This window comes from Chelonoidis abingdonii, chromosome 1 (assembly GCF_003597395.2).
Source record: "Chelonoidis abingdonii isolate Lonesome George chromosome 1, CheloAbing_2.0, whole genome shotgun sequence".
NCBI classification, from domain to species: domain Eukaryota; kingdom Metazoa; phylum Chordata; order Testudines; family Testudinidae; genus Chelonoidis; species Chelonoidis abingdonii.
This window is the reverse complement of record NC_133769.1, coordinates 208,452,610-208,475,022: the sequence shown is the minus strand read 5'-3', so window position 1 is coordinate 208,475,022 and position 22,413 is coordinate 208,452,610. Positions and strand designations below refer to the sequence as shown.

At 41.5% G+C, this 22,413-nt stretch overlaps 1 protein-coding gene across 1 annotated transcript in view; it reads left to right on the top strand.

The window, feature by feature from the left end:
- The first annotated feature begins 3 nt into the window (after positions 1-3).
- The window catches only part of TMPRSS2 (transmembrane serine protease 2), a 28,751-nt gene continuing 6,341 nt past the window's right edge, over positions 4-22,413 (top strand). Inside the window, exons 1-9 of the mRNA XM_075073906.1 lie at positions 4-52; positions 3,572-3,631; positions 4,751-4,955; positions 5,590-5,676; positions 9,429-9,548; positions 12,124-12,253; positions 13,123-13,233; positions 14,586-14,629; positions 17,761-17,935. Coding sequence (XP_074930007.1) covers positions 3,617-3,631; positions 4,751-4,955; positions 5,590-5,676; positions 9,429-9,548; positions 12,124-12,253; positions 13,123-13,233; positions 14,586-14,629; positions 17,761-17,935 — 887 coding nt within the window. The 5' untranslated portion in view covers positions 4-52; positions 3,572-3,616. The remainder of the gene's footprint in view (positions 53-3,571; positions 3,632-4,750; positions 4,956-5,589; positions 5,677-9,428; positions 9,549-12,123; positions 12,254-13,122; positions 13,234-14,585; positions 14,630-17,760; positions 17,936-22,413) is intronic.

Genomic DNA, 22,413 nt, shown 5'->3' with positions numbered 1-22,413 from the left:
AGGTAATGACAACTTGTGTTCTCTGGATTCATTGCCTTTCCTGTAAGTAGGAGTAAATGGTGTTAACCCCAGTGTCTTGCCCAAATAAGACTAATAGCATTCTGCTGACCTAAATTTCTCCTGTAGCGTTGGCTGGTTCTGTTCCCGCCCCCACCCCCGTGGCTTTCCTATTCTAAATTGCTGTGGCATGTTGGTATATTCTAGCTGTTTATGCCATTGCTGCAATCTGCTGAAGAGGTGGCTGCAATTTAGTCATATTCTTCCCATTATTAATCTTCCTATACCACAGTCTCCTATGCCAGGGCTCTGTGCTATCCCACCCTTCCCCTCCCTGCTCATGGGCTCCAGCCTGAGCCTGGACATCTATGCTGCAATTTTATAGCCCTGTGAGCCTAACACAGGCCTGCTGTGGGTGTTTGACTGCAGCGTACCCAGAGGCAAAAAATTGCACCTTTCTTAGAGGCGAGACAAGGCCTGGGAGTATCAATACTCTTGTTCTGAGAGTGAGTGTAGCACTGAGTCCTGGTCTGCACTACACGTTTAAACCGATTTTTTAGCAGCGTTAAACCGATTTAACGCTGTACCTGTCCACACTACGAGGCCCTTTATATCGATATAAAGGGCTCTTTAAATCGGTTTCTGTACTCCTCCCCAACGAGAAGAGTAGCGCTAAAATTGGTATTACCATATCAGATTAGGGTTAGTGTGGCCGCAAATCGATGATATTGGCTGTGACCTCTCTGGACAGCAATCTGAACTCGGATGCACTGGCCAGGTAAACAGGAAAAGCCCCGCGAACTTTTGAATTTCATTTCCTGTTTGGCCAGCGTGGAGCACTGATCAGCACGGGTGGTGATGCAGTCTCAAATCCAAAAAGAGCTCCCGCATGGACCGTACGGGAGATACTGGATCTGATCGCTGTATGGGGAGACAAATCTGTTATCAGAGCTCCCGTTACGAAGACAAAAATGCCAAGGTTTGAAAAAAAGTCTCCAGGCACACAGTGCTGTTGTGACAGGCGTAACAGAAAGCCAAGAAGATCAAATGGACACTCAGAGGAGGGGGAACTGAGGACTCCAGCTATTCCACAGTCCCCAGCAGTCTCCGGAAATATTTACATTCTTGGCTGAGCTCCAATGCTGTAGTTCACACATTGTTGGCGTGGTTCAGGGTATAACGTCGACAATTTACTCCGTCTGCCCTACGTGAAAGAAAAGAAAGAAGAAATGTTCTTGAACTTCTTTGAATGTCACCCTATGTCTACTGAATGTTGCTGGTAGACACAATGCTGCGGCAGTGAAAGAGCAGTTCCCTCCTCTCCCTCCTGTGGCAGATGGTGAAGTAGGACTGCTAGCTGTCCTTGTCATGAGCCCGTGAGTGCTTCTGGCTGGTCTCAGGTAAGGCTTGGCCGAGGGCGCCTGGGTAAAAATAGGAATGATTCCCGGTCATTCCCAGTAGATGGTACAGAACGGCTGGTAACCATCCTCATCATAGCAACTGGGGGGCTGAGCTCCATCAGCCCCTCCCTTTCCGTGTAAGAAAAGATTCTGTACTGCCTGGACTATCATAGCACCGGGAGGCTGCCTCCCCCTCATTTTATCTCACTAACGATTACTGTTTCTTACTCCTGCGTTCTTTATAACTTCATGACACACAAATTGGGGGGACACTGCCACGGTAGCCCAGGAAAGTTGGGGGGGAGGGAAGCAATGGTGGTTGTTCCAGGGACACCTCCGTGAATGGCATGTAGCTCATCATTTCTGCGGATCTGACACGGAGCAGCTGTGCTCTCTGGTACACTGGTTCTCTAGTACACTTGCCCATATTCTAGGCAGGACTGACTCTACTTTTTAGAAACCATTAAGGAGGGATGACTCAGGGAGTCATTCCCAGTTTTGCCTTTGCGCCCCTGGCGACTCAGCCAGGGGCCCCATGATGAGCAGCAGACGGTACAGAACAACAGATAACCGCTCATCTTACTGCCAATTTACAGTGGCACAGCAGACGGTACAGAACGACTTGGTAACCGTCTCTGTGTCATGCAAAAGCAAACTAATTCTGCTGTGTAGCGCTGCAGTAACGCTCTGTTAGCGGCATCCAGAACACACGGTGAAGTGTGTAAAAAAAAAAAAAAAAAAAAAAAAAAGGCTGAACGGGCTCCATGGTTGCCATGCTATGGCGTTTGCCAGGGCAATCCAGGGAAAACGGGCATGAAATGATTGTCTGCCGTTGTTTTCCCGGAGGAAGGAATGAGTGACGGCATTTACCCAGAACCACCGTGACCATGATTTTTGCCCCATCAGGCACTGGAATCTCAACCCAGAATTCTAAGGGGTGGGGGAGACTGTGGGAACTACGGGATAGCTACGGAATAGCTACCCACAGCGCAACTCTCCAGAAATCAACGCTAGCCTTGGACCATGGACGCCCACCGCTGAATTAATGTGCTTAGTGTGGCTGTGTGCACTCGACTTTATACAATATGTTTTACAAAACCGGTTTATGTAAAATCAGAATAATCCCGTAGTGTAGACATACCCTGAGCTAACCTTCTTGGGCTGTGGGGCACTTATGCAGCTGGCTGTTAGTTGCTGCTGTACAATAGTTAAGGCTGCATCAGTGTGTTAAGTTTTATAAAAGCATGTTTGCATTTCGCTTGAATGTAAAGATGAACTTTGATCTGAAACTTGCATAGGAACATTCCTTTCTTCCTCTCCTTCAGTGCTCCCAACAGGAGTTCATTTTTAATGTTTGGCCCCTTAATAGAGAGCAGACTTCTTTTCTTTTCTGGGTGTGCATGGTGGTCTAACTGAACTTGAAATTGAAAATTTCCATGCAATTTTATTCTTAGTCCATAATGTAGCCTTAGAACCAGTGTTAATTTTATAGTGTAGGGGAAGAGGATGGCTTTTTTAGTTTTGTCTCTTGTTGGTTAACAGTCACTGCCTACCCCCCTCAACAATATTATTACATATTTGAGAGCTAGAGCCTAACAGGAAAACTAAGGTATTAAATCTGTAATGCTGATAGGTTTATTTCATGCAGTTAAATTTAGTTAATGTTAGAGGGTTGAGAAACTAATTATCTTTAATTTATGCAATACATTTCTAGATAGAAGTGGATGAGTTAAGAGTGAAATAACAGTCATAACTAAGAACATCGCTGTGTGCTTGTTTGTTTGCAGCTTAACTAGAGATGGTTGAAAAATGGTATTTCTGTCCTGCAGGAAATTGAGACTTTGAAATGGCCAAAGTGGGACAAAAAGTTAATCTCTGATTATTATTTTTTGTTTTCTTTTTGTTTTTTGTTTTTCAACAAATGGAATATTCTGAAAAAATTAGTTTTAACCTTTGTTTTAATCCTGTCAAAATAATATTCTTGTAAATATATACATATTTTAGTAATTTTCCATTACAAATTTTGAAATCACACGTTCCTGCAGAACATTTTGATTCTGTTTGGAAATAGCAGTTTTCTGTTGGAAAATGCCGTCACAACTTTTTTCAGCCAGCTCTAATTGTAACGCTATGAATGCATGTGTTTTTGTTGTATATTTACAGGTTATCTCAAGTTTTTCAAACACTTGAGCTGTCTCAGCACTGTTGACAAAGCTAAGATGGCTGTAAACTCAGTAAGTAGTTAAATATTCGGTTTTATTTTCTGTGGGTAGCAGCCTACTGAGTAATGAATTAATAATCAGGTCCATTAAAAGTGGATATAGGTATACATTACTTTATATATATATATATATATATATATATATATTTTTTTTTTTTTAAGTTTCTTGACTTCAGTTTCCTAATCTATAAAATTGGGAAAATATTTGCCTGCATCACGGGTATTGTGGGGATGAATGAACTAATGCTTCAAGTCTCTGATATCACAGTGATAGATGTAGTTTATGAATCTAGCATTCTGCCATTCTCAGAGGGTACTATGAGAATACAAAACTACTTATCATACTATTACAGTAAAACTTTGTTAATTTACATTAATCATTGGGTGACCAGTTATTGATTACTGTCCTATGGCTAGAAGGAGAAAAAAATACACAACATAAAGTATTCTGCATGACAAGATGTACCTTACTGATTATAATGAGTAGTTTTCATTATAATTCAGAATGTAATGGTATTTGTTCTATAGTATATTTGGTAAAAGTAATGAAGTCTCAGCAGAGTGCTGTAGTGAGATCTGATAATTGGCACTGAAGCGATGCTGTCAACTGGAAAATCAAATTTATCACTGAAAAATTTACACCTAATGTAGTAACTATCCCCTAAATTATTACAGCTGAAATAAGTTATCAGAAAAAAATATGCTATTTTTCAAGTTATTTTTTATTTTCATTGGTTTTTTTTCAATAAAAGAGAAGCTAACTGTCCAGAAGAGACTCTTAAGGAAGCAAAAAAAAAAAATAAATTAAAAAAAAAATCTCTTTTTAAAGGAAATTTCAAATCTAAATTTAAAACATATTTAGAGGGTGATGTGATCTATTGGAAACTAGTATTTTCTTTTTTAAATTAATCCTTCAGTTGAATGTCTCTAAGTCTCTCACTCCACTTCTCAGGAGACTCTGTATATCTATTTTTTGTGTGTATGAGTATAATGAATTTCTGAATGAGTTCAGTGAGAATTAGTGGGCTTTTACTGTATTTACATAAGTGACAATTTTTTTTAGCAATGATTATATTGTTTTAACTTTGCAACATAAGTTTTTTCCCACCTTCACCTCAATTTTGCTATTTAGGGGCCACCACCATACTATGAAAATCATGGTTATCAGCCAGAAAACTTGTATATTTCCAGACAGCCTGTGGATGCTAATGTGTATCCACAATATCCTCCTCCATATTATCCTCCGTCAGTGCCACATTATGTCCCAAGAGTTCCTGTTCATCAGTCAGCTCCCCCAGTAGTACAGCCAAAGCCTCCATCAGCGAAAATGTGCACAAGTAAGATTTGTCTGGTTTTCTTTTTATGTAGACCGATTGCAGTCTGGCATGTGTTTAACAGATGAAATTTGTTTTCTTTCAAGCTCTCGTGTTGAGGAAACTATCCCAGGAGTACCTCTTTGTCCCTGAGAGTACTAGGTAGCCGAACAAGTCAATTACTGTTATACTTTTTTGTAAAAGGTATGAGATGTTGGTGAGATGGAGAGAGTAGCATCTGAATTGCAGATTCACGCCTGCTTAGTAGTGACTGAAAACTGTCCATCTAAGGGCATGTCTTCACTAGGAATGTTAAAATGCTAGCTTTAACGTGGCTGTGTAGTCAGGGCATAGTTATAAAAAAACCAACCTCCATGAAAGGAATAGTTACCAGTGCTGGGAGCATGGCTTCCAGTGCTGGGGCACTGTCTACACTGGTGCTTTGGGGCACTGTCTACACTGGTGCTTTACAGCACTGAAACTTACAGTGCTCAGGGGAGTGTTTTTTCACACCCCTGAGCGAGAAAGTTGTAGTGCTGTAAAGTGCCAGTGTAGACAAGCCCTAGGTTTACTTGCAGGGAGATAGGGATGGAGGTTAACCTAGTAAAATAATTAGTTTGCAAATCTAACTCTTCTTTTTCTCCCTTTTTAATTGCAGAAGTTAAGAAAACTGTATGCATCATTTTATCTGTTGCAATAATACTATCGGGTGCCGTAATTGCAGCTATTCTTATCTGGTATTTTGGTAAGGATGTGATGTTTGTGTTGATAGAAATCTTTTATTCAAAGCTAAAATGTCTTGAGATTTTCCATTTCCCAGCATAAGTGTGTCATCTTCCAGAAGGGTAAATTAGAACAGGAAATTCTTGTTATCTATCTCTTTTATGAATGCAACTTATTTTAATATCTAAAAGCTTAATTATTTGTCATTACCAGTGTCACTGTTGCTGTTGTCCTTTCCTTTAACTTCAAATATATTTACATTTCATAAGTGGCCTTGACTCAGCAGCAACCTCTTATTCATCTGAATTCTGGGATCCCACAAACTGTTTAGCAACAATTGGTCTAGGACAAGCTTTTAAACACTTTTAGTAATGTGATATCTAAGTATAACTGTGCCTCAGTGGGTCACAACTGAGGATGCCAAATTCAGGACGAATTGCTGAGAAATAGGGCAAATACACCCCAAGACTGGTGGCTAATCCCCCATAGGATTTACCAGTCCAGCAACAAAAGTAAACTTCTGTTTCACCACCCTGGCTAACAAGAAGTCCTAAAAGCAGTTTCCTTGGGCATTCCAGTTCTTATGTCACCACCAAAAATGCTGGATTTAAAAGCGAGTGGTTCTTTACAACCAAATCAAATAAATGGTTCTTCTGATCCCAAAGGACCAGCCACGCACCCAGGTCAATGTACAACTTAGCTCTTACCCAAAAATCATGTTGATGTCAGTCCTTTAGTATCTAAAATCTAAAGGTTTATTCATAGAAAGAAAGTTGAGAGTTAAAATTGGTTAGAGGAATTAAATACATACAGTAATTGCAAAGTTCTTGGTTCAGGCTTGTAACAGTGATGGAATAAACTTCTGTCTTGATATGTCTTTGGTTGTTTCCAAATCATTGGGAGGTCCTCAGTCCCTTGGTTAGAATGCTCCCATTAGTATAAATTCATAGTCCAGAGGCTGGAGCAAGATAGAGCCAAAATGGGCCTTTTATAGCTTCTGCCTTGTGGAGAGAATCCCATTGTTCTTACTGTGGAAAATTAGAGCAACAAGATGGAGTTTGGAGTGACATGTCCATGCATTTTGCCTAGTCGCATCAGAAAATTCCATTAATTGTAGATAGGCATCTCCCATGGCCCATTGTTAGTTTAATGTTCTTTTGATGGGCCACTCAATTTGAATAGTCCCTCCAAGATGTGCTGGCTAGCTACCTTGTGGACATTACCCCAGGAGCAAACATTTGAAATCTAAGTATAGAGCCAATGCTCATAACTTCAAATACAAAAATGACACATGTATACAAATAGCAGAATTATAGTCAGTGAGTCATAACCTTTCCACAGATACCTCACTTGACAACTTTATACAGGATTTGTTGCAAATATATAACAGTGTTTACAACAATGATCTGTATGGTCACATTTTAATCAGATAATGTCACACTAGGATTTAAGAGTGCAGTTTGCCCCAGAGCAAAAGGCTTTTGTAAGGTCTAAGTGACAATGGGCATAGAAGTTTTAAGTTACACAGCTTCCCCCTAACTGCAGCCCTGAAGGGAAGGGAAGAAAGGAAGAATCAGGTATGTGTAGACATGTTAGACCTAACTAATTTTTCACAAGTGCTTCATAGAACTGATTGGAGCACTTCATTTCCATGAAATACGTTGTTTTGTCAAAGCTGGAATGTTTTGTGGATATGTATTGGGTTTTCACTACACTTTTTTGAAGGGAAGGTTTTTGGGTCTGGGGGAGAGGCAGATAGTTGGAGGTGCAGACACACCCAACACAACTTCCTATGTCAAAAGTGAACGCATTTCCTTAAAATTTTGGCAAATTGAATAGACCAGGGGTGGCCAACCTGTGGCTCTTCAGAAGTTAATATGTGGCTCCTTGTATAGGGACCGACTCTGGGGCTGGAGCTACAGGGGCCAAAATTCCAAAATGCAGGGGGTTGCTCACTGCTCAACCCCTGGCTCAGCCACAGGCCTTGCCCCCACTCCACCCCTTCCCGCCCCCTCCCCTGAGCCTGCCATTCCCTTGCTCCTCCCCCACCCTCCTGGAGCCTCCTGCATGCCACGAAACAGCTGATCGAGAGGTATGGGGAGGGAGGGGGAGGTACTGATCAGTAGGGCTGCTGGTGGGCAGGAGGCACTGGGAGTGGGGTTGGGGAGCTGATGGGTGGAGGGAGGGGAAGCTGCTGATATATTACTGTAGTTCTTTGGCAATGTACATTTGTAAATGCTGGCTTCTTCTCAGGCTCAGGTTGGCCATCCCTGGAATAGACCTTCTCTAGTCCACTGGTGCTAAACACCAACAGCTCCCACTTGCTTCAAGTGGAGTCAGGAGAACTCATCAGCTCTTTAAAAAATATAAAATAAGACCCTCTATTCCACCTTCTAATATTAGAGCTGGTTCAAATACACCTCTACCCCAATATAATGTGATGCGATATAACACGAATTTGGATATAAGGTGGTAAAGCAGTGCTCCAGGGGGGCATGGGGCTGCGCACTCCTGTGGATCAAAGCAAGTTCGATATAACGCGGTTTCACCTATAATGCAGCAAGATTTTTTGACTCCCAAGGACAGCGTTATTTCAAGGTAGAGCTGTAGTTTAACTGAAGCATTTTTTCAGTGAAGAAACTGATTTTCACTAAAACACACATCTTCATTTTGGTAGAAGTTTTCTGATGGGAACAACTGAAAAACTTGCAGTTTTCTGAGGCTTTTTGCCCTCTCTTCTTTTTCCTTTCCACATCTCTTTCCAGTGTGTGTGTGTGGTGATGGTAATGGAAGGAGCAGGTGTGAAGAAGAGTGAGGGGGAGAATTCAAAAAAGAGAATATTTCAACTCTCAAACCGGAAGACCAAAGAATTCTGGGGTTGGATGTAGGAGAGGCGAAAAAACCTGACACTGCAAGCCCCTTCCTCAAGTTTGAAGTTTTTAATAGAGAAAAATATAGTACTTGTTTTAATGAACATACACACAAAAATTGCAGAATGACACATTCAGTACAGAGTGGATTTTGCTCAATATTGAATTAACTTCCTCCCCACAAGAAGAAACTTTCTAACTTTTATAGTGATAATGTGAAATGGAACAAGCTGACTTAATTGACATCCTAACAGAAATCTGGCTCCCAAGCAGGCTGTTTAAAACCTTAAGTATGTGTTTAGTTTCCTTAAATTTAGTTAAACATCTGTTGTAGGCTCAAAGCAAGGGAACCTGGGTAAAACTGAATGGATTGTGTTATTCAGGAGGTCAGTCTAGATGGTCTAATAATTTAATTGTGCCACTTCCCGCAGCTCCCATTGTCTGGGAATGGCAAACCATGGACACTGGGAGCTGAGGAGCTCTGTGCCTGCAGAGGCTCCAAATAAACAAAATGTCCCAACCTGCCAGCAGCTTTCCCTGATGGGCTGGGAGCCAAAGTTTGCCAACTCCTGAAATATAGGGTCAGCTTATGAAAGGGTCATACAGCTTTTGCTATTTTTACCTAAGCATCCTGGGGGGTCGGCTTATAAATGAGCAGGCTAATGAAGGAGTATATACGGTACATTCTTCCATTTTACCAGCCCTCTTGCCCATATTTCTTTTGTATGTGCTCTCCTCAAATTGTACGAACAATCAAAAGCTCTTTCAACATATGCCATGATTTAAATTCATATTCTCCTAGAGAAGTCAGCAGAAATCATAACAATTTGAGGCTCACTCTTATCTTAAGGATCCATTTTAATGACCACACACCTATCTCCTTTCCACTCTGATCCCCTTGCAGTGGCCAATAGCTGTCTTGGCTCATCAATAGAGTGTGGATCTTCAGGAATATGTGTTTCACCATCTCAGTGGTGCGACGGAGTGGCCCACTGTTCCAATGGTGAAGATGAAAACCAATGTGGTAAGTATTTCAAGTAGGCAGAGGTAAAATTGTTCTTGGAAGCCTCTTGGTGAGTGATGTCTCCTTCCTTAGCCCTTGTCTACGTTAGAAAGCGCATTAGCTTAGTTTAAGGTGTAACTTTAACCAATTTAGTTAAACCAGTGCAAAACCCTGTATGGACAGTCTTCTTTTGGTTTTAGAATGGCTTAATATCAGTTAGCTTAAGCCCATTGCTAATTGAGTTGCTGGACTAAAATAACGCATACTTAAACCAAATCAAAATGTCCCACACAGGATTTTGTGCCAGATCAGTTCAAAATCACATCTTAAATTAAACTAGTGCAACTTTCTAATATAGACAAGGCTCTAGAAATGTTTGCGTTACCTATTGTGTAGCTGCTTTCTTACAACTATCTCAGGATTGGTGGTGGTGGTGGTGGTACTATCTGCTTGAGTTCAATGACATGGCTTGGCTCATTCTTATTAAACTTCGTTTTCCACCAGCTCCTCTCACTTTTCAACCTCTCCCTAGCATGCCTCCCTCGTGAGAAAATCCACTTGTTTCATATTATGTGTGCCAGTCTAACAAAAGCAAAACAAAGCTGGAAGCTTACTACCACCACCAAAGAGCTTCACCTTCCAAAGAATGCTTTACATAACGTTCAGGATAGGAGTCTATCTAACTCAATGGTTCTCAGAGCTGGTCCGCCGCTTGTTCAGGGAAAGCCCCTTGCGGGCCGGGCTGGCTTGTTTACCTGCCTCGTTCGCAGGTTCGGCCAATCGTGGCTCCCACTGGCCGCTGTTCGCTGCTCCAGGCCAATGGGGGTTGTGGGAAGCGGTACGGGCTGAGGGACATACTGGCTGCCGCTTTCCACAGCCCCTATTGGCCTGGAGCGGCAAACCGTGGCCAGCAGGAGCAGCAATCAGCCGAACCTGCGGACATGGCAGGTAAACAGCCTTGCCAGGGGCTTTCCCTGAACAAGCGGTAGACCAACTTTGAGAACCACTGGTCTAACTGATTTACTGACTTCAGCTGAAGAAATGGAGAGAGGGAGACTTTCATGATGAACTGGTTATAGTCACCAGAGAATATTTGGTTGTGAATATCATTAATGTGTATGCTCAAAAGCCACATCCATCTTGTTTTTAATATCTGTGTTCTGTAATACATGACTTCCAGAAAATGGTCCTGAAGAGGACACGCTGCTCCATTTGATCCTATTGTTAAAGCTAGGCAAGAAATAGTTTTCCTATCCCATGAAAATTTTTGAGATTTCAAAGAGAGACCTTTGAAACAGAGACCTTTCAAACTCTCGAGAGAAACAACTAGCTATCTAGCCCAGAATAGTCCACCTGGGAGATAGGAGACCTGGGTTCAAGTCCGTGCTCCAATTTAGGCAGAACAGGGATTTAAACTAGAGTGCCTCGCATTCCAGTTAAGAACTCCAACTACTTAGGGTAGTGGTTATCGTTAGTCTCTTCCTGACCAGAGTTTCCATCCTGGACTATTGAAACTGAACCTTTACTGGAAAATTTTCAGTTTTAACTATCAGAATTTTCTGACCTCCAAAAAAGTCTTCCCCCCCCCTTATGGGAACAAGTAAATAACTTTTTTCCTTATTCACTTTCANTTGAGAACAACACTTCGCTATCTGGACATCTATACCCTTGTCCCACAGGAAGCACCACAAACAAGTGTACAGGCCACTGGAGCCCCCCCCCACCCCCCAACTAGAGCATTACCTATACATGCTTTTGGAACTCTGCTCATCTGACATATTCTGCATAGTACTGACACTTAGCTGATGATTTTTCTTGTTTCGTTGCATAATTTGGTCTCTCTCAGTAATATAGCTTTTTTCTGCCATATCTTGTTCTTGAACTTTTCATATTGAACTCTTTTCGGTCTTCCCTCTGTGACACACTCTCTCTTTAAATCAGATACATGATAGGGCTTGACGGTATAGGGCAAGCTGTTCCATGTTAAAATCTTTGCTTTATGATCTTCTATACTAGTACAGGACATAATTTTCTTATCCTTTGATCAGCTTATCTGTTATTGCCATTCACTTATGCTGAGGGTGGAGCATGGGAAAGACTTGTGCTAATTTTAAAATGTTTATACAATAAAAAATGAACATTAAAATGTAAATACAACTTCAGGTAGTAACTCATTTGAATGGCTTTAGAAAAAGGAATTAAAATGATTTGTAAAAATCCAGTATATGAAAACTTCATAAAATGTGTGTCACAATATAGCATCAACTGGAAGTTTTTATTTAAAAGCAAAAAGTAATTTCAGGTGCTACACCTGTCTGTGGAGCCAGTGACAACTTTTGTGGTTTCACAATCACATTTTTATTTATAGTTTTAGAAAATGAATATACAGGAAAAAAACTGAAACTCGCTATTCACAAAGTGCTATCAAATGAAGAAGTAAACTGAAACAATATCCTTCTATCTTTTCCTTAATCTTGCAACTCTAGTACTCTTAGAGCTTCCTTGTAAGAGTAGTCAGTGCAAAATACTTTTTAGAAATATGAAAATTGTAGGCTTCGAGCAAGATGGTCAGCAATGTTGTCGTCTTTGATTGCAGTTAGACTCTATGGACCAAATTTTATCCTAGAGGTCTATTCATCTATCAGCAAATCCTGGTATCCAGTATGCAAAGATGACTGGAATGATAACTATGGAAAGATAGCTTGTAAAGACATGGGATATAATGTGTAAGTATAACAATCTAATTGTGAAAGATGTACAGCCAACGCAACTGTTTCATTACGTTTTTCAAAGAATGGACACCTGCAGCAAAAAATCAGTTAACTGCTTTTTCTGTTGCTAGTCTAATTTTCATGAAAACAGTCCCAGTTAAAACAAATATCAGTAGATGTTGATGACTCAGTGACATTTCTTAAAAACCATGTAATGCATATTTCATATACAGTAGTTGTGGGATCTGTTTGTGCATCAATACATGCATGGACATGCACAGTGCTTTTGGACTGAGAGTGCTGTCTGAACTTAAAACCTTATCAAAAAACCCTATTCATTGTGATCAATATTTATATAGACAGCCCTGACCTCTGGAGGACACTGAAGGCTTTATTGTGCTCTTTCACAAGAGCATTGACATTTTTTAACCAGTTTCTGGGCAAATTCCAACCACAGCAACTTATTTGTTATCTGAAATCCTCTGTAGCTATAATTACCTATGTTGTTGCCGTTGGGAGTGAGGGATGGGGGGAGGGAAAGACTCACAAATGAAGATGGGCTGGTGGTGCTACATTTCAATTCATGAGGTGGCTGGAGTGATGAATTAGTCTGGTCAGAACTTGGCGATCTTCACCATGAAAAAGTGTTAGATGAAAGCAAGGTCTTATTTGATTGTAATAGTGGACATAGCAAATAGTTACTTAGAAACTAAAATTTAATTCTGCCATGGTACAACACCTTTGTGGTTCTTATGATACAGTATTTCATAATGTTGTTCATGTTATATGCTTTAGATTGGTGGAAAGTTTTACGTTACTAAAAGGAACTTTCTGATAGGATTTGAAATATCTGAGTTTCTTACTAAATATTTTGTTTTATACAGAAATACTTATTACTCTAGTCAAGGAATAACACCTGAAAGAAGTTTTACAAGCTTTATGAGGTTGAATACAAGTGCTGGGAACATAGACCTATACAAAAAACTGTATAACAGGTATTTATGTTTCATGTAAGCTTTTTTTATATTTGTTTTACTTTTAACTGTTAGAAGCAAGGTGGCTTCCACCATCACAATGATGCAAACTCCTCTGATGGGAATTAGTAGAGCTTGACAAATTTTTTTGCATAAATTCTCTACCAGCAAAATATGCAGATTTAGTGACAGTGAAATATTTAATCAATTCATATAGATTTTTGCCAAATTGTTTTCGGTGAAGGGGAAAAAACAAAGCAAAAGCCAATAAAATCAAAACATCTATATGGATGTTTTATTTTGTTTTTGTTTTGAAATTACTTTGTTTCTAAATTTCCTTTTTTAAAAAGAATAAAATTGAATGATTTAAAAAATGGTTAAAATTTAAGTGCAACTGTTCGTTTCAGATCAAACAAAATATTTAATTTAACCCTAACAAATTTTTGACTTTTTTTTTTTCAGACTTGCCAGTGAACCAAAAAAATCCATTATCCACTCTGCTCTATTTAATTTTTTTTAAAATGGGGGGAAGAGAAGTTCCTGTGGCTGATCACAACAACTGCATTTCATTAAATTAATTCCACAACTTTTGAATAATTCCTGGCACTGTCTCTTTAAAGGTTATTTTTCAGTGCCCGCTTAACAAAGCTTGATTTCTTGAGGACACTTAATTTTTCTCTCTCGCATTTAATCCTATTCTTTGCACACCATCCAAAAGACTGTTTCAGAGAAAACTCATGATGTTAGTTACTACATGAAAATTTGCGTTCATAGTGGTAACAACCATAAAATATTAAAAGACCCACAGCATTATTTTGGTATCACTTTTTTAGAGCTGTATTAACATGCATGTAACAGAGTTAAAAGGACGCCTTCTAGAGTGGCAGACCGCAAGTTAAACTACTTTATGAAACATACGTATGTTCTCATTTCAGTTCCCTGGTATGTGCGCAGCTGCACTTACAAAATTCACCAATTCCCTCCACTTTTTATTTTTTAAAATATTGCTGTATGAAGGATCGAGGGCCACTCCACCCTATGAGCAATAGGGACTAGTGTGATCACACCTCTCTTCCACTGCCCTTCACCTCACTCTCTTCATTGTACTGATGTACCTCACAGTTCTGTGTTTCTGCTGGTTACAATCAGAGCTGCACGCTTCCTACTAGTGCTCCTGCTGTGAATGGAGGAAACAGAAGTGAAGGTTGTGTGAGCACCGGCAGGGCAGTCAGAGAGAGTGAGCAGAGGAAGGAGACAAATGTGGCTGGATGGAGGGCACAGTGTATTGCTGTGGCTGGAGAGTTGTCTCTGACTGCCATTTGCTAAGCAGAGTCTTTATATGCACTAACTAACTGTATGCTGATTTATTTTAGTGACTCCTGTGTGTCTGGAACAGTGGTTTCTCTGCGTTGCATAAGTAAGTGTTTTGTGTTTCTTTGGAAGAATACAACTTTTTTTCATTTGTCTGTGCTTCCAGTGACTGTCTAGAAAGCAGCTGTGCAAGGGTTCTGCGTATTGAAGCACATCTCTTATTCTGATGGAGTAGGCGTCTTGATTGTAGTTAAGTGCAGAATTTGGAGGGGAGGGAGAGGGCTAGCAGGTTTGGGGAGACAAGCAGGATGCTGGATCCCGAATTTTCTTTGTCTAACTGTATTGTTGCTGGCTTTATCAGATCCTTTGAATAATCTGCCCAAGATTAAATTTATATAGAAATTGCCATATAAAAATCAGACCAGTAGGGCCATTTAATCCAGAATCCTGTCTGACAGTGGCCAGTATCAAATGTTTTAGAGGCAATGCCAAAAAACCCTGTAATGAGCAATTGAGGAAAAACTTGGCCATAGTGTAAATCAGGGGTCAGCAACCTATGGCGCACAAGCCAATTTTGAGTGGCACGCTGCTCCCTGCCGCGGTCCAGGCTCTCAGCCCCTCTGCCCACTGCTCTCCCCTGCGGGGGCAGGAAGTAGAAGCTAAGTCCTGTGGCAGCCAAGCTTCCTCACTCCCCCGCTTCTTCCCCCAGCGTGCTGTCTTCCTGTGCCTCCTTCTCTGCGCCAATCAGCTGATGGCCGTTGCGAGGGCGACAGGGAAGAGTGTCAGCGTGCTCGCTGGTCTGTAGAGGAGGCAAAGGAGAGGTAGGGACGGGGCCTTGGGGAAGTGGGTGAACATGGCATATTCCTTCCAGTCCCCTTCAATGAGCTGCTCAGGGCAGGGGGCTGGGATCACCCCCACTAGCCTAGTACCCCAGCCCTCTGCTCTATGCCCCCTCCACACACACCAGCCCTCTGCTCTGACCCCTGAAGGCCCCTACATCCAGCCTTCTGACCTGAACCCCAGCCCTCTGCCTTAACTCTTGACCCCCTCCACCCCCAGGTCTGGGGTTCTGGCCGCAGGCCCCACTCAGCCTGCTGCTGGCCTAGGTGAACAGAACCGCAGGCTGGCAGCATAAGATGAGCATTTTAATTTAATTTTAAATGAAGCTTCTTTAAACATTTTGAAAACCTTGTTTACTTTACATACAACAATAGTTTAGTTATATATTAGACTTACAGAAAGAGACCTTCTAAAAATGTTAACATATTACTGGCACGCGAAACCTTAAATTAGAGTTAATAAATGAAGACTTGGCACACCACTTCTGAAAGGTTGCTGACCCCTGATATAAATTTTTTCATGAATCCCTGACAGTTAGTGAAACATTTATCCCTTCTAGCTTCTTTCATTCCTATCTTATCTGTGGATGTTCTCATTATCCATAGTAGTAATTATTCTCTGTGGCTCAGAGGGGAGAAAAGCTCTCTCCTCAGTTGTGCTATGCTTAAGTGTAGTTTTCACCTTACCTTTATGGTAAGGTACCTTGTTCTGTATCAGGGGTCGGCAACCTTTCAGAAGTGCTGTGCCGAGTCCTCATTTATTCACTCTAAGGTTTTGCGTGCCAGTAATACAATTTAACGTTTTTAGAAGGTCTCTCTCTATAAGTCTATAATATATAACTAAACTGTTGTTGTATGTAAAGTAAACAAGGTTTTCAAAATGTTTAAAGAAGCTTCATTTAAAATTAAATTTAAAATTCAGAGCCCCCCGGACTGGTGGCCAGGACCTTGGCAGTGTGAGTGCCACTGAAAATCAGCTCACGTGCTGCCTTCGGCACCCGTGCCATAGGTTGCCTACCCCTGTTCTATATAAATAAGGGACATTTTATTATATAGTTTTGCTCGGACAGTCTGCCATCCTGGCAAACATCTAGGGACAGATTCTTGTGTCTGTAGTAATGATACTTCATACCTGTTATGTCTTTTATATATTATATGATAGCATATATTGTGTGATGGGGTTGCCTGCAATAGAGGGGGCTGAACATAACCCAGGAGATCCTTTCCAGTCCTATGTTCTTATATTTATCCCTACAATTATACATAGAATCCAGAATGATTAGAATACAATGATGTCTGGCCTTTTAGCCTATATTTATGGGTGTGGGAGCTCTTCTTTCTCCCTTGTGCAGGGTCTAGTACAGGAACACTAGTGTGTGTGACAGAGTGGTACAAATTCAGATAGAAGAACTGCATAACTAAGCCCACCCCAATAGTCATCCTTCTTCTGTCAGTCATTTACAAGTAATCATGCATCTACCTCCTCCACATACCTTCTCCAAGTCTGATGGAAAGAAAGATGGAATGAAAAATTAAGCTACTCTCATGTCATTTTATTAGAGAAGTAACCTGGTGACTCCTCTTCATTAGCGAGATTTTTAAGGATGCAACTTGGAGACCAAGTACCTTGGGGGGCGGGGGGAAGAGGGGAAATCTCTGAATTGTTATGTATTCTAGTGGTAAGCAGAAAGCAACAGCTCATATAGACTTACATTCCAAAACAAACTTTGGGGGAAGAGGGTAAGTAATCCTACATACTGGTGGTCTCCCTTATATGGGTTTGTTTGCCTTCCGTCTGAAATTCTGATAGTTAAAAGGACCCACCTTTTCATTTCCCATCCGGAGATCAGCAACTACGTGCAACAGTTCACACTGCAAGAGCAGTGTAAGTGAGAATTGGGCCTTTAGTATGGAATTTTGAACCTATGAGTTTTAGACTGCTGATCCTGACTAATTTAGACACCCTGGCAGACAATTAAAAAAGCTACCAAGTAACACCCCAAGAGTAGAGAAGCTATATGTATGTCATCTAGGTTGATACTAGTGTGAGTCTACATCCCCTCTAGTGGGTGGACCATATAAGGAATGTTACAGGTCTGCTACTGCCACTGACCCTCTAATTCAGGCAGCAGAGGTTTATACTTTCAGAGCCCAAAGGTCCTGGATTCAGTCTCTTCAAAGACCCATCCAGAGGGTCATGACATATTTTTGTTGATAAACTGCATTTAAAATCTTCAGCCTCCAGAGTTCCAGTTTTCCACCTTGTTAACTGGTGGTAGTTTTTTAAATGGGAAAATCCCAACATAATTTTGAATTATCGTTATCCTGAGACTAGCAGCCAATGATAGTTGAAAACAATCTCTCTCCCACACACTCCATCTTTGTGTATTTTTTTCAGTGTGTGGCTTATCCCGTAAAAATGCGACTCCTGCAGGCAGAATTGTGGGTGGCAGTGCTGCACTGGTGAAGGAATGGCCATGGCAGGTCAGCCTTCAAGTCCAAGGCTCCCATGTATGTGGAGGCTCCATTATTACCCGTGAATGGATAGTGACAGCTGCTCACTGTGTAGAAGGGTAAGTCCTAAGCTACTGCATTCTGTCAATTGATTCCCCAAAGTGAGGGAATTCTGGTACTGCACAACATATACGGTTGGGTGTAGATTTTTGGGATGATGGACGTACTGACTTCAGGTTGTAGGGGAAGTCAAATCTAAGAGAACTCCTCCTGGGTTTCAAACTGAATTGATCATTTTTTCCCCTCTTTTGCATGCACATCTTGCACTGATTGTATGTACATGTAGCGGGTGGGGAGAGATGATCTGGTGGTATGTTCTGTGGTAGTCTAACTTCGTACCATTTTAACCTTATTAAAGGAAAATTACTTTGTAAGAGGATAGTTGGAAATTTGCTGTTTGCTTTCAATGGGAAGCATCTGTTTCCATTCATGTCATGGGTGGGGCCTGCCCTCCCTATCCTCTTCCCCCCCACTCTTTTAAAATTGGACCTCTCTATATGGCATAGGGATGCAGATACACTTGAAGATACAGACGACTTTGGGTAATTATGCTGACTATTTAGGAAACAAAAACCTACACCAGAAACCGCAAAGCTAATCCCAGTTAAAACTATACAAAAGACTGGTTAAATTGTTTTTTCAATACACCTAATTAAAAAAAAAAAAAAAATCTATATCAGAGGTGGGCAAACTACAGCCCGCAGGCCAAATCCGTCCTGCGGGACCGTTCTACCCGGCTCTTGAGCTCCCGGATGGGAATACTAGCCCCCGGCTCCTCCTCCTGCAGCCTCAGTTCACTGTGCCGCCAGCGCTCTGGGTGGTGGGGCTGCGAGGTCCTGCCAGGCAGCGTGGCTGCAAGAGCCGCTGGGTGTAGGGTATTAAATGGCTCCACACAGGAATGTGCTACTTATGGAGCACCAGGACTGGTAGCCATAAGTAGTACACCGTAGGTAACACATACCTATGGGGAGCAATTTAATACACTACACCTAGGTAGGGAAGGCTGTGTCTCCCCAAACAGCCTAGCCCCCGCCCCCATCTGTCCCCTCCCACTTCATGCCCCCTGGCACCCCTTGCCCCTTATCGAACCCCCACGCTCCCCGCCCCCTTACCATGTGCTCAGAGCACCGGGACTGGCAGCCATAAGTGGTACACCATAAGTAGCATATTCCTACGGGAAGCACTTCAATACACAACACCAGCTCTCTGTACAGTTTCAGAACCCTGATGTGGCCTTCAGGCCAAAAAGTTTGCCCACCCCTGACCTATATCATCACAACAGAAAATGCATGCTGATTTAATCTATAGCTGCCTGGATCAGCACTGCAGTTCATTTTAGTTCATACCATCTTTCCCTTAAGGTCTCTTGGAATCTCAGCACTAAATATAAATACAGCATGGACCCATATTGTAAATTCACACTGTAAAAACCTGTCATTTTCTGTTGTCTTTCCCATCTTGTTCTGAGGGCTAGTGCCACAAAGAGGACTAAGGCTCAGCATTGCAATGCCTAAATTTAGGTGCTCTGCCCCTAGTGGAGATCTCAGCACCCAGGTTCCCTATGCAATGCACGGGGAGTGTTATGCACCTAAGAATGAGATCCACACAAAAGCAGCAAGCTGAGCTGCCTAAGCTACCCAGTAGGAAATGGTAAGGAGAGGGGTTGGTGCGAAGCCCTGCCTCTCTGAGGGACTTCAATGCCTAACTTTGGGTCTGAGGAAAGCATCCATCTCCACTCAGGATTCATAGCTGAGAACTTTTCCTTGGAGTTAGGATGAAGCTGGTTTAGGAGCCTCTCTGTGATGATGGTTTTTTTTATACTCAGTAGCCCAGTGATTAACATTCTCGGTGAGTGCTCTAGAGACTGGGTTCAGATCCTCCCTCTGCCAGATATAGAGAAGGGATTTGAACCCAGGTCTCCCACCTCCCAGGTGAACGTCCTAATCACTGTGCTGTTGGGTATAAGTGACCAGCATCTCTTCTAGCTGGGTTTTGTGTGAAGCCCAGTCCAGTAAACATTTTCTAAGGTGGTCTCAGAGCACATTTACTGGATTGAACCCTGAAGGTGAGGTAAGTGGGGAATACCTAGTTTGTGAATCCCACTTGGTCTTACATGTGACTTAAGTGCTGAACTCCTCTGCAGTGTCAGGATTGAGGTGACATTGCAGATGCCCACTGTCATAAATCTGAGTGTCTAGGAAATTTAAGGCATCTACAGCTTTCGGTGGCACCTGAGTAGTTTTCCAAGCTGAACACTACCAATCTTTTTAATCTCTCCTTATATGGAAGCTGTTCCATACCCCCTAATCTGCGTCTTGTTGGCCAGTCACCCAGTTTCGTGAGATCTGTTTGTACTCTTTGCAGTCTGCTTTGGACTTGACTATCTTGAGTAATTTTGTATTGTCTGCAAACTTTGCTACCTCATTGATTTATTAATATGTTGAACAACACAAGCCCCAGTACAGATCCTTGAGGGACCCTGCTGTTTACCACTCTACTGTGAAAACTCCCCATTTATTCCTACCCTCTGTTTCTTTTTTTAACCACTTACTGATCCATGAGAGGACCTTCCCTCTTATCCCATGACTGCTTACTTTCCTGAAGAGCCTTTGGTGTGGGACCTTGTCAAAGGCTTTCTGAAAGTCCAAGTACACTGTATCCACTGGATCATCCTTTTCCACATGTTGGATACCTGCAGATAATTCTGATAGATTGGTGAGGCACGATTTCCCTCTACCAGAAGATGTTGACTCTTCCCCAACAATCATGTTCATCTGTTTGATAATTCTGTTCGAGGCTAAAGCTATGCTTACCAGCCTGTAATTGTCGTGATCACCTCTGGAGCCTTTTTTTAAAAATCAGCATCACATTGGCTATCCACAAATCGTTCGGTACAGAGGCTGATTTAAGTGATAGGTTACATATCACAGTTATTCTGCAATTTCTTATTTGAGTTCCTTCAGAACTCTTGAGTGAATACCATCTGGTCCTGGGGATTTTTACTGTTTCATTTACGAATTTTGTTGTTCCAAAATCTCCTCTATTGATATCTCAGTCTGGGTTTGTCTTTTAGGTTTGTCACCTAAAAAGAATGGCTCAGATGTGGGAGTCTCTCTCTAATCCTCTGCAGTGAAGACAGGTGCAAATAATTCATTTAGCTTCTTTGCAATGGCCTTGTCTTCCTTGAGCGCTCTCTTAGCACCTCAGTTGTCCAGTAGCTCCACTGATCGTTAGGCAGGCTTCCTGCTTCTGATATTCTTAAAAATGTTTACTGTTAGTTTGTGTGTCTTTAGTTGATCTTCTAATTCTTTTTTTGGCCTGCCTAATTATACTTGACTTGTCAGAGTTTATGTTCCTTTCTATTTTCCTCAGTCAAATTTGACTTTCAATTTTTGTAAAGGATGTCTTTTTCTCTCTCACTGCCTCTTTTACTCTGTTGATATGCCATGTTAGTGGGTTTTTTGTCCTCTTACTGTGTTGTTTTTGTTTTTATTTTTATTTTAGGATATACATATAGTTTGAGCCTCTATTATGGTGTGTTTTAAAAGTTTCCATGCAGCTTGCAGGCATTTCCCTCTTGCGACGGTTCTTTTTAATTTGTGATTAACTAGCCTCCTCATTTTTGTGTACCTCTGCTTTTTGGAAACTAAATACTACTGTAGTGGGTTTCTTTGGAACTTCCCCCTCCCCCCTACAAGGATGTTAAATTAACAACCATAATGTAATTCATTACCTCTTAGACAAGATCCTATGCTCCACTTAGGACTAAATCAAGAATTGCCTCTCTTCTTGTGGGTTCCAGGATTAGCTGCTCCAAGAAGCAGTCATTTAAGGTGTCAAGAAACTTTATCTGTTCATCCCGTCCTGAGGTGATATGTACCCAATCAACATGCGGATAATTGAAATCTACCATTATTATTGGATTTTCTGTTTTTGCAGTTTGTCTAATTTCCCTGAGCATTTCACAGTCACCCTCACCATCCTGATAAGGGATTGGGTAGTATATTCCTACTGCTATACTCTTATTGTTCAAGCATGGAATTTCTGCCTATAGAGATTCTGTGATACAGTTTGATTAATTTAAGACTGGTACTATCTTTCACTCTATGCTTTCGTTCACATATAGGGTGACTCTCCCACCAGCGTGACCTACCCTGTCATTCCTATATATTTTGTACCCTGGTATTACTGTGCCCCTTAGATTATCGTTGTTCCACTAAGTTTCTGGGATGCCCATTATGTCAAAATCCTCACTTTAATATCAGGAACTCAAGTTCACCCATCTTTGTATTTAGACTCCTTGCATTAGTATACAAGCACTTATAAAATTTGTCAATATTTGGTTGTCTGCCTTCATGTGATGCAGTTAAATGGGACTCCTTTTCATTTTCTCTCTCTTCAGTTCCTATCTGTACTCTATCAGCGTCTATCCTCTCCTCTTTGCTAGGATATAGGGTATCTATCCCCTTTAATAAATCCTCCCCTATGGGATATATCTGTCTGAGCCTTGTGGTCCTTTGCACCTGTTGGCTTTCCC